This window comes from Nerophis lumbriciformis, linkage group LG12 (genome assembly GCF_033978685.3).
Source record: "Nerophis lumbriciformis linkage group LG12, RoL_Nlum_v2.1, whole genome shotgun sequence".
In the NCBI taxonomy this organism is placed as follows: Eukaryota; Metazoa; Chordata; class Actinopteri; order Syngnathiformes; family Syngnathidae; genus Nerophis; species Nerophis lumbriciformis.
This window is the reverse complement of record NC_084559.2, coordinates 20565646-20578145: the sequence shown is the minus strand read 5'-3', so window position 1 is coordinate 20578145 and position 12500 is coordinate 20565646. Positions and strand designations below refer to the sequence as shown.

General features: G+C 38.2%; 1 protein-coding gene across 4 annotated transcripts in view; it reads left to right on the top strand.

Annotated features, from left to right (window-relative positions):
* adgrd1 (adhesion G protein-coupled receptor D1) overlaps window positions 1-12500 on the top strand; it is a 103215-nt gene that overhangs the window by 27719 nt on the left and 62996 nt on the right. For 3 of the 4 annotated variants that reach the window (XM_061986066.1, XM_061986065.1, XM_061986063.1), the window contains 3 exons: window positions 2452-2575; window positions 7596-7703; window positions 12414-12489. In XM_061986066.1, coding sequence (XP_061842050.1) covers window positions 2452-2575; window positions 7596-7703; window positions 12414-12489 — 308 coding nt within the window. The remainder of the gene's footprint in view (window positions 1-2451; window positions 2576-7595; window positions 7704-12413; window positions 12490-12500) is intronic. The other variant, XM_061986064.1, reaches the window with a different exon arrangement.

The following is a 12500-nucleotide window of genomic DNA, read 5'->3' as shown; positions in this document are numbered from 1 at the left end:
AAAGAACACCTCCAGGCAACTTCAACCCTTGACTAACGCCCTCCCCCCACCACATCCCACCTCCCCGGATTGTAAATAATCAAATGTAAATAATCAAATGTATATAGGCTTTCTGAACTTTCAATGTCCATTTCTCTGATGATGCAATTGTTGATGACTGAAGTGTTGATATCAACCAAACCTAACCCCGCCGCCACAACCAAATTGTTGAAATTGTTCACACCACACTGCAAAAAGTCAGTGTTCAAAAACAAGGAAAAAAAATTATCTGCCAATAGAACAAGAAAATTTGGCTTGTCAAGACTTTCCAAAACAAGTAAAATTAGCTAACGTCACTGAACCCAAAAATACCTTAAAATAAGTATATTCTCACTAATAACAAGTGCACTTTTCTTGGTAGAAAAAAAGAGACCTTTTTGCTCAATATGTTGAAAAATATTCTTAAATTAAGTAAATGCTAGTACCACTATCTTGACATAATGATATGCGCTCGGCATTACATTTCTTGAAACCAGCAAACTTACACTAAAAACTAATTTATTGTTCTTAATGGAAAGGCAACAAGGCAACAGCTTGTTACTCTTGGGGTCTACTAGCCGCTCAGGCAAATCATATTGTCTAAAAATGCATTTTTCCATTGATAACATGACATCATCGCGCCAAGTGGGTGCTCTTTCAGTCAATTAGTGTGCATATATACAGCCCGGACCCCAGCCAAAAAAATTTTAATTGTAATTTTGAAGAATTTATCTGAATGTGTATGAACTATTTCTGTTCAAAATTGTTAAAAATGTCACATGTTAAATGTTTGAATATTAACTGTCAGTTAACTGTATGTCAACTGTACTACTATATGAGTACGTATTTTCTATTGTTTCATTGAAAATAAAACAGCAAAGTCCATTTGGCTGTCATCTGTTTTAATTATGAAACACAATTGTGTCAAAGTCATGATTTTTTTTTTCATGCTTGAAATAAGAAATTATTACTTTAAAAAAGTAGTTTTATACACAGAACAAATACCCAGAACCCTTTGCAGCACTAACTCTTCCGGGACGCTACAAGGTGTGTGTGTGTGTGTGGGGGGGGGGGGGGTTAGTGGTAGCAGGGGGTGTATTTTGTAGCGTCTCGGAAGAGTTAGTGCTGCAAAGGGTTCTGGGTATTTGTTCTGTTGTGTTTATGTTGTGTTACGGTGCGGATGTTCTCCCGAAATGTGTTTGTCATTCTTGTTTGGTGTAGATTCACAGTGTGGCGTATATTTCTAACAGTGTTAAAGTTGTTTATACGGCCACCCTCAATGTAACCTGTATCGCTGTTGATCAAGTATGCAATGCATTCACGTGTGTGTGCGTACAGAAGCCGCACATATCTTGTGACTGGGCCGGCACGTTGTTAGAATGGATGAAAAGCGGACGTGACGACAGCTCGTAGAGGACGTTAAAGGCAGTGCCTTTAAGGCACGCCCCCAAGACTGTGGTCCGGGTGGACTACGAGATATAATGACTGATGAACACCTTCGTTCGATAATGAAGGTTGCCTCAGCTCAAAGCCTGAGCCCCGACATTAATGAACTAGCATCCAAGAAAAGATGGCAGGTATCTGGCATCAGATTATATCAGTGTGTTGCAAACTGAGCAGTTTAAAGTCCTGAATGGTTGGTTTATTCATTGTTATTTTATTTTCAAATGTATTAGCTTGTGGAAAAAGTTAATGTTGATATTTACCTCAGAAGGCTGCAAATAGAAAAGAGGAATTCAATTTTTATTTAAATTGTATTTGATATGCCATTGATATTTTTTAATTATTATTATTATTATTTGAAACTCGATTTTGCATGTCACTATAAAGTTTTATAAGCCTTGCTTGTTCAATGCAAAACTTGTTTGGGTCCCTATTAAAAGTTTAATTTGTTCAACCTTGGCCCACGGCTTTGTTCAGTTTTAAATTTTGGCCCACTCTGTATTTGAGTTTGACACCCCTGCACTAAAACATTCACATGTTGCACAATGAGATGTAAACATGGGATAATGTGTACATTCCTGTAACTTTGTTTGTAAAAATATATCTTTATTAGTATTTCTTTAATATAATAACATCATTTTATGATTACGGTTCGGGTTCGGTGAATGCGCATATGAAACTGGTGGGGTTCGGTACCTCCAACAAGGTTAAGAACCACTGGTCTAAATGTGTGATTTGTGAACTCAATTACAAAGAAAACACAATCAATCTTGAGCACGCTCAATTGTACTTCAATGTTGCAATATGCTAGATTATTCTCACGTCATGGCCATTTGTAGGGTTTGTACACATCACTCTTAATAACGATACGCCACATAAAATACGTAAAATATGAAACTGTGCCATGTAGTGACATGAAGCAATGGAAAAACAGCACGAGGAGTGCTTGTAAAGTGATGCAAGTTTATGTCATCAACTTTGTTGACGCAGCAGTCCGGCCCCGTGGTCAGCGGTTTGATCGAAACCGTGGACCGAGTAATGGACCTCATGGTGGCTAACTTGGAGCCCAGCCCAAACTCTCTCATCTCCCTGGGAGGGACATCATTTGTTGCAGGTCAGTACAGTGTTAGCTTCCCAAAAAGGTGACTCACACTGTTTGTATTATTGGGGTAACATGGTTAAGACATCAAGCTTTTCAACAGCAGGGCCCGATGTTTGTCTTTTAATCTTTCGCATGATACAGTGGTACCTCGGTTTTGTTAGTAACAAAAACCTACAAAATGTTTCCTTTAGGAAAAAAAAAAGTCAATTAATCCATTCCAAACACCCAAAAATATAAGCACAAAACACATGTTATAGAGCAGGGGTCGGGATCCTTTTTGGCTGAGAGAGCCATGAAAGCCAAATATTTTAAAATGTATTTCCGTGAAAGCCATATAATATTGTTTAACACTGAATACAACTAAACGCGTGCATTTTTAAGTAAGACCAACATTTTTAGAGTATGATAAATCTCTTATTCTTATTAATAACATTGTTATTCTGAAGCTAACCAATAATAAATCAAATACTTCTTACCATTAATGCGACTTCTTGAACAGGTGCAGTAGAAAACGGATGGATGGATTAAAACTAGAGATGTCCGATAATGGCTTTTTTGCCGATATCCGATATTCCGATATTGTCCAACTCTTAATTACCGATTCCGATATCAACCGATACCGATATATACAGTCGTGGAATGAACACATTATTATGCCTAATTTTGTTGTGATGCCCCGCTGGATGCATTAAACAATGTAACAAGGTTTTCCAAAATATATCGACTCAAGTTATGAAAAAAAAAATGCCAACATGGCACTGGCATATTTATTATTGAAGTCACAAAGTGCATTATTTGTTTTAACATGCCTCAAAACAGCAGCTTGGAATTTGGGACATGCTCTCCCTGAGAGAGCATGAGGAGGTTGAGGTGGGCGGGGTTGGGGGGTAGCGGGGGGGTGTATATTGTAGCGTCCCGGAAGAGTTAGTGCTGCAAGGGGTTCTGGGTATTTGTTCTGTTGTGTTTATGTTGTGTTACGGTGCGGATGTTCTCCCGAATGGTGTTTGTCATTCTTGTTTGGTGTGGGTTCACAGTGTGGCGCATATTTGTAACAGTGTTAAAGTTGTTTATACGGCCACTCTCATTGTGACCTGTATGGCTGTTGACCAATAATCCTTGCATTCACTTGTGTGTGTGAAAAGCCGTAGATATTACGTGACTGGACCGGCACGCAAAGGCAGTGCCTTTAAGGTTTATTGGCGCTCTGTACTTCTCCATAAGTCCGTGTATACAGCGGCGTTTTAAAAAGTCATAAATTTTACTTTTTGAAACCGATACCGATAATTTCCGGTATCACATTTTAAAGCATTTATCGGCCAATAATATCGGCAGTCCGATATTATCGGACATCTCTAATTAAAATGCATGAGAATTTGTTTAATATTTTGAACATTATTTTTAACACTTATTACCAGCATTATTCATTACTTATCGTGTTAAGCAATGTCAGCTAAGATTTATCTGAGAGCCAGATGCAGTCATCAAAAGAGCCACATCTGGTTCTAGAGCCATAGGTTCCCTACCCCTGTTATAGGAGAATAATTATTGGCAAAGATGGCAATGAGTGGAGAGGCAGGAGGGAAGGGGAACGCCATTGTTCGCCACGTTCATATTTTGCTATGAGTTATTTCTTATTCAATAGTGTTTCTCAGTATCAGGATGCTATAACATGTACAAGACACATAAGAACTGAAATTACATTTTCGGCACAGTCCCACTAAGAGCAGACATACGTTACAGGGAGACAAGACGGGACCGCCGACGACTCAGGCACTTACGGCGCTCCTTAAAAAAGGTGGGAAAAAGGTGATATTGGGAAAGGGGGGAAGAGTAAAACATATCAGTCAAAGGCTGGAGGGGGTCCAGACTGAGTCCAAGGGAAAAAAACTAATTTGCCATAGCACACATAAACAAGTTACATATAATCACAACAACTCGCAACAGAGGGGGGGAGTTGGGGCCCTGGAGGCCGGCCTTCTGCTATAAAGCGCTACTCAACCGTCCATCACCTCGAAGGGGAATCAAGCGGTGGTGAAGGCTTTGGGTGGGGGTGGGGTGTGTGTTTGTGTATAAGCCCATTGTCTTTGGGCGTAGTGGTGTTGTGTCCATAGGCCCGGGGCCGTTCTGCATGCAATGCAAGCAAAGTTCGACTTCCAGGTGTCGTTGAGGAGGGAGGGAGGTCAAAAGCGTCCATCTCTGAGAGTCCTCGGGGATGTTTTCAGAACAGCCTGCTCCTGTTGTTGCAGCGTCAAGGCCATTCGAGGGAGTCAAATCGTAGATTAGGATTTTTGTTTTTTCCGCGAGCAGACATTACAATGGCTTGTCTGTTCTATTCGTCCATGTTGGCTCTCATATCCAATTTTTTCCTTTCAACAAGCTTCTCCATGATGTGATCCATCTTGTGATTCAGTTCAGAAATCGCCTCACACTGTGATCCCACAGCCTGACCCAATCCTTCCATTGCGACGAACAGCCTTTGGGCTCCTTGAGTGGCTGCCATCGTCTCACGAATTTGACGATTCACCAGAGCAATGCCCAGCCCAATCAGCATGCGCCCCGCGATCACGGTTCCAAATAGGTAGATGTCTTCCATGTCCTCGATGGAAAGGACTGAGAGGCACGTGATTCTCCATTTGTTCCAGGAATCTCTCACGTACCCCGCAGCAATGGTTCCATCAGGACAGCCAGGCTCCCCCGAACCTCTTTTCCTTGTCGAAAAGATTTTGTCAATTGAGTCGAGAGTCCAGCTAATCAATTCCATGTCTGATGTTTAGATTTGGAGGACAACTTCTTAATCAAAGTGCTTGCATACTAGGGTTTGCTTTTTGTGTCGTCTGCGATTATTTCCGTTTCTGTTTCCTGTTTTGTGATGAACGCATTCCCTTTGCCCCTGTCTGAGAAGGCGGCGGTGTGCAGCTGTTTGTAATCACTAATCAGGAGTGTTCTTCACCACAGCGTTTACCATTGTGAGTGTAACCCCAATGTCGGGTGCATTCCGTCACGTCTCCTGATGCCTTTTCCTCGGTTTCCCGGTCTTTATTTTTGTATACTGTGTGTGGATTTTCTGTTTGAGCAGTATTATCAACATTTTTTATGCTTGTCATCTCTGTCTCTGCATTTTGGGGGTCCAGCTTGAACAGATCACGACATCTTTGGTCTCAATTTTTTTTGCAGCTGTACACAATAAAGAGAACACAGAGATTGAGTCACAAACACGTGGGATTCTTTGTTTGGGCACATGAATCCACAGACTAGTTTGTTACCATAATGTTTGGTCGCATGCTAACTGTATGGTCGTTTTAGGGTTGTACGGTATACCGGTATTAGTATAGTACCGCGATACTGATGAATCATACTGTACCGCTTCTAAAAAGTACCGGTCCCCCACCTCCCGTCGTCGTCACATCGTGACATTGCTGGTTTACGAGCAGATGAGCATGTTTGGCAGCGCACAATCACAGAGTACTTACGGTACAAGCAGACACAGTGTGTAGACAGAAAAGGGAGAACGGACGCATTTTGGCTAAAAAGCTAAAGATAAAGGTGAAGTTATAACACTGAAACGCCCTCTGGAAGAGGTGCTTTAAGACATGGCTCGCTCAGCCCGCGGCTAACTTCCGTCAACAGTGTTTTAGCTACTTCTAAATCACTAATCCTCGCCCCCGTGGCGACAAATAAAGTAAGTTTCTTACAAGTATCATCCCTGCAGTACGAGGAATAGCTAAACATGCTTCACTACGCACCGTAGCTCACCGGCGTCAAAATGTAAACAAACGCCATGGGTGGATCTACACCTAACATCCACTGTAATGATACCAAGTACAGGAGCGTATCTAGTCGATACTACTATGTTTACATCGATAGTTTTTAGCATCACAACATCTTCTTTCATTTAAAAAAAAAGTATATTATGTTTATAAACTCAGGAAATATGTCCCTGGACACATGAGGATTTTGAATATGATCATGTAACTACTTGGTATCGGATTGATACCCAAATTTGTGGTGTCATCCAAAACTAATGTAAAGTATCAAACAACAGAGGAATAATTAATTATTACATTTTAACAGAAGTGTAGATAGAACATGTTAAAAGAGAAAGTTGGTAGAGTGGCCGTGCCAGCAATCGGAGTGTTGCTGGTTACTGGGGTTCAATCCCCACCTTCTACCATCCTAGTCACATCCGTTGTGTCCTTGGGCAAGACACTTCACCCTTGCTCCTGATGGCTTCTGGTTAGCGCCTTGCATGGCAGCTCCCGCCATCAGTGTGTGAATGTGTGTATGAATGGGTGAATATGGTAATACTGTCAAAGCGCTTTGAGTACCTTGAAGGTAGAAAAGCGCTATACAAGTATAACCCATTTATCATTTATTTAAAGTAAGCAGATATTAACAATAAATAAACAAGTAGATGAAAAATAAATTTTTACAGCTTGTCCCTCATAATGTTGACAAAATAATTGAATGGAAAATGACACAATATGTTATTGCATATGTCAGCAGACTAAATTAGGAGCCTTTGTTTACTTACTACTAAAAGACAAGTTGTCTAGTATGTTCACTATTTTATTTAAGGACAAACTTGCAATAAGAAACATATGTTTAATGTAGCGTAAGATTTTTTGTTAAAATAAAGCCAAAAATTCATTTTTTTGTGGTCCCATTTTATTTAGTAAAGTATCGAAAAGTATCGAAATACATTTTGGTACCGGTACCAAAATATCGGTATCTTGACAACACTAGGTCGGTTTACCATGAATTAATTAATGTGCAAGTTGAAAAACTGATTCGGGTGTTACCATTTAGTGGTCAATTGTACGGAATATGTACTGTACTGTGCAATCTACTAATAAAAAGTCTCAATCAATCAAGGTTACACGAAATTTTGGCCAAAACCAAAAACCAAATCATAGGAAAAGTGAGGCATCGGAACACCGAGGTACTGTTGTATTATGTTTGCCACTACTTGTCCAAGCTGCATCATTGATCCAGTGAGAAATTGGATTATTGCCTTTCCCTTTTGATCCCACAGATTACTCCCTGATGAAATTGCCACATAGCTACAACTTGCCACATTACCGCTTCCCTACACAAGGAAAGAACTACATCTCCGTACCCGGGGAGGCTTTCACCATGCTGTGTGAGTGCGACGTGATCTTGTGCATGAAAGTTGCAGTTTCTTGTGCTTTCATTGGAATGTGTCATGGCCTCAGTCCTGCCCTGATGTTGTTTCCCACTGAATGACTTAGTTAAGATTTAAAAGGACTGACAAGCTACAGCCTAGAGCACGGGTCGGCAACCCAAAATGTTGAAGGAGCCATATTAGACCAAAAAATACAACAACAAAAAATCTGTCTGGAGCCGTAAAAAATGTAAAGTCTTATATAAGTGTTATAATGAAGAAAACACATTATGTAAGTGTCTATATTAGTTATTTTTGTCTACTATCAAAATGACTTTAAAAGTCTTATATTAATTTTATAATGAAGACAACACATTATGTAAGTGTCTATATTAGCCTACTATCAAAATGACTTTAAAAGTCTTATATAAGTTTTATAATGAAGACAACACATTATGTAAGTGTCTATATTAGCCTACTATCAAAATGACTTTAAAAGTTGTATATAAGTTTTATAATGAAGACAACACATTATGTAAGTGTCTATATTAGTTATTTTAGCCTACTATCAAAATTACTTTAAAAGTCTTGTATGAGTTTTATAATGAAGACAACATATTATGTAAGTGTCTATATTAGCTATATTAGCCTACTATCAAAATGACTTTAAAAGTCGTATATAAGTTTTATAATGAAGGCAACACATTATGTAAGTGTCTATATTAGCTATATTATCCTACTATCAAAATGACTTTAAAAGTCATATATAAGTTTTATAATGAAGACAACACATTATGTAAGTGTCTCTATTAGTTATATTAGCCTACTATCAAAATTACTTTAAAACTCTTATATGAGTTTTATAATGAAGACAACACATGTAAGTGTCTATATTAGCTATATCAGCCTACTATCAAAATGACTTTAAAAGTCGTATATAAGTTTTATAATGAAGGCAATACATTATGTAAGTGTCTATATTAGTTATTTTAGCCTACTATCAAAATGACTTTAAAAGTCTTATATGAGTTTTATAATGAAGACAACACATTATGTAAGTGTCTCTATTAGTTATATTAGCCTACTATCAAAATTACTTTAAAAGTCTTATATGAGTTTTATAATGAAGACAACACATTATGTAAGTGTCTATATTAGCTATATTAGCCTTCTGTCAAAATGACTTTAAAAGTCATATATAAGTGTTATAATGAAGACAACACATTATGTAAGTGTCTATATTAGCTATATTAGCCTACTATCAAAATGACTATGTGTCGCAGGCTGACACAAATCTTTGTTGATAGAAATGTTGAAATGTAAAATGTATTCTGCACATTTTGGAAATGTAAATTGGAGGCTTCTCAGAGGGTGAGATAACTCCTGGAAATGACCGGCTTAGAATTACCAAAGGTATAGATGTGTGTGTCCAAGTTAAAGGAAACGGCAGGCTGTCGTCTTCTATTGGATTCATTACAATCATTGCAAGCTGTGTAACGTTTGCTGTGGTCTGGAACAACATGGCACACAAACAACTATCAGAAACGCAGCCAATATTACATGCAGATAATGTGACATGAGACATGCAAATATAAATTGAATTAATAGGACTTAACGGAAATTAAATGAGCTCAAATATACCTACAAACGAGGCATAATGATGCAATACGTACATGCAGCTAGCCTAAATAGCATGTTAGCATTGATTAGCTTGCAGTCATGCACTGACCAAATATGCACTCCAACAAGTCAATAACATCAACAAAGCTAACCTTTGTGCATTCACGCACAGTATAAAACGTTTGGTGGACAAAATGAGACAAAAAAGGGGTGACATAAAACACGTCTTAGAAAGTCGGAGAAAGTTATACATGTAAACAAACTACGGTGAGTTCAAGGACTGCCAAAATTAGTAGGACAAAATGGTGTTCACCAAATAGTCTCTACTCACTGAAGCATGTTTAATACAAACAGTGAGATTAATAAGAATTAGGAAGGTTTGTGTCATGTTTGTCCTCCTACAGAAACCATATTAAAACAAAAAATATATTTTTTCCCTCATTTTTTTCCATTTTCATACATTTTTGAAAAAGCTCCAGAGAGCGGGTTGCCGACCCCCGGCTTAAAGTGTCAAGGATGGCCTTGAGAGCTTTTGTTTGGCTCAATGGTGCGCTGTAGAAATCCCGCTCTGACTTTAAGGCTAGCAATTACTCTTTCATTCAGAACAGCAAGAGTGAGAGCCGGCACATTTTCTCCACTTTCCTCTATCATTAAAAAAAGGAGACATTTAGTGTGTGCATTTTAAACATGTTGGCTTTTAATGTGCAGGTCACTTTTTTCCCCTGTTTCCTCCTGGATAGGGAGGAAACTAGGGTTGTACAGTATACCGGTATTAGTATAGTACCGCGATACTAATGAATCATATTCGGTACTAATTTTGTAATTAATTTTGTAATTTTCTACAGCTTGTCCTTAATAATTTGGACAAAATAATAAAGTTAAAGTACAAATGATTGGCGAAATTATTCCCTGCTTTTGACCCATCACCCTCGATCGCCCCACTGGGAGGTTAGGGGAGCAGTGAGCAGCAGCGGTGGCCGCGCCCGGGAATCATTTTTGGTGATTCAACCCCCAATTCCAACCCTTGATGCTGAGTGCCAAGCAGGCAGGTAATGGGTCCCATTTTTTTAAATAGTCTTTGGTATGACTCGGCCGGGGTTTGAACTCACGACCTACACTGCAAAAGCTGAAATCTAAGTAAGATTAAATATCTCAAATAAGGGTGATATTTGCTTATTTTCTGTCTGATAAGATAATTCTTCTCACTAAGCAGATTTTATGTTAGAGTGTTTTACTTGTTTTAAGGGTGTTGGTCCTAAATTATCTCAGAAAGATATTACAGCTTGTTGCTGAGATTGTATGACCTATATTGAGTAAAACATGCTTGAAACTAGAATACCAACTGTTGCAAAGCTGTGTCATCAACACTCAGACGTATAAAACTACTTTTTTAAAGTAATAATTTCTTACTTCAAGCATGAAAAAAAAATCATGATGCCGAGCGCATATCATTATGTCAAGATAATGGCACTAGCATTTACTTATTTAAGAATATTTTTCAACATATTGAGCAAAAAGGTCAAAAAAAAAAATTCTACCAAGAAAAGTGCACTTGTTGTTAGTGAGAATATACTTATTTTAAGGTATTTTTGGGTTCATTGAGGTTAGCTAATTTTACTTGTTTTGGAAAGTCTTGACAAGCCAAATTTTCTTGTTCTATTGGCAGATAATTTTGCTTAGTTCAAGTAAAATACTCCTAATTTTTGTATTTCTTTTTCTTGTTTTTGAACACTGACTTTTTGCAGTGTACCAATCTAGAATGGAAAATGACACAATATGTTATTGCATATGTCAGCAGACTAAATTAGGAGCCTTTGTTTGTTTACTTACTACTAAAAGACAAGTTGTCTTGTATGTTCACTATTTTATTTAAGGACAAACTTGCAATAAGAAACATATGTTTAATGTACCCTAAGATTGTTTGTTAAAATAAAGCCAATAATGCAAATTTTTGTGGTCCCCTTTATATAGAAAAGTATCGAAAAGTAACGAAAAGTATCTAAATAATAAACTATTGGTATCGGGACAACACGACTGCACACATTGCTTGACCTACACTGCAAAAAGTCAGTGTTCAAAAACAAGAAAAAACTAAACAAAAATTAGGGGTATTTTTTTTTAACTAAGCAAAATTATCTGCCAATAGAACAAGAAAATTCGGCTTGTCAAGACTTTCCAAAACAAGTAAAATCAGCTAACCTCAATGAAGCCAAAAATACCTTAAAATAAGTATATTCTCACTAATAACAAGTGCACTTTTCTTGGTAGAAAAAAAAGGAGACCTTTTTGCTCAATATGTTGAAAAATATTCTTAAAGTAAGTAAATGCTAGTGCCATTATCTTGACATAATGATATGCACTCGGCATCGTGATTTTTTTTGTTCATGCTTGAAGTAAGAAATTATTACCGTATTTTTCCGAGTATAAGTCGCTCCGGAGTATAAGTCGCACTGGCCGAAAATGCATAATAAAGAAGGAAAAAAACATATAAGTCGCACTGGAGTATAAGTCGAATTTAGGACCAAAACCCATAAAACAAGTAAAACACTCTAACATAAAATCTGCTTAGTGAGAAGAATTATCCTATCAGACAGAAAATAAGCAAATATCACCCTTATTTGAGATATTTATCCTGACTTAGATTTCAGTTTTTGCAGTGTACAAACACAAAGGTTGTTTTTTTTTCATGTTAAAAAAAATACTCTCCCGTAAATGCGCTGACGGTTGGTTCCGTGAGAACAAACTCGGCAGAGAAAAGGGTAAAAGCCTTTGAAAAAAGGAACAGGGCAATTAGGAACTTCCTCCAGTTCCATTGTTTATCTTGCAGCATTGAGGTGGGGCCACACTGGATGATAGGTCAGATTAGACCCCCCTGCTCTGCTGGTGAAGTCATGTTCAGTTTCATAGGATTTCCCAACCGAGCTCGCAGACCTCTCCCTGTCACCACCGTGCGACTATCCCAATGTTCTATTTGGAGGCCGGGGGCCAGCACGCGGCGGCAACACCACGTTAATTAACTTCTCTTCTTTGTGAGCATTTTAGCATCAGCGCTTTACATTCCTGACTCTGTCCTGGTACACTCAACCTTTATCTTGTCTTTCTTCTCAGCTCAAACCACCATTGTTGGCCTCTTCTACCACAACGTGCACAGCTACTACAAAGAAATCAGGCCCGTTGAGACCAGGTAACGTGGCT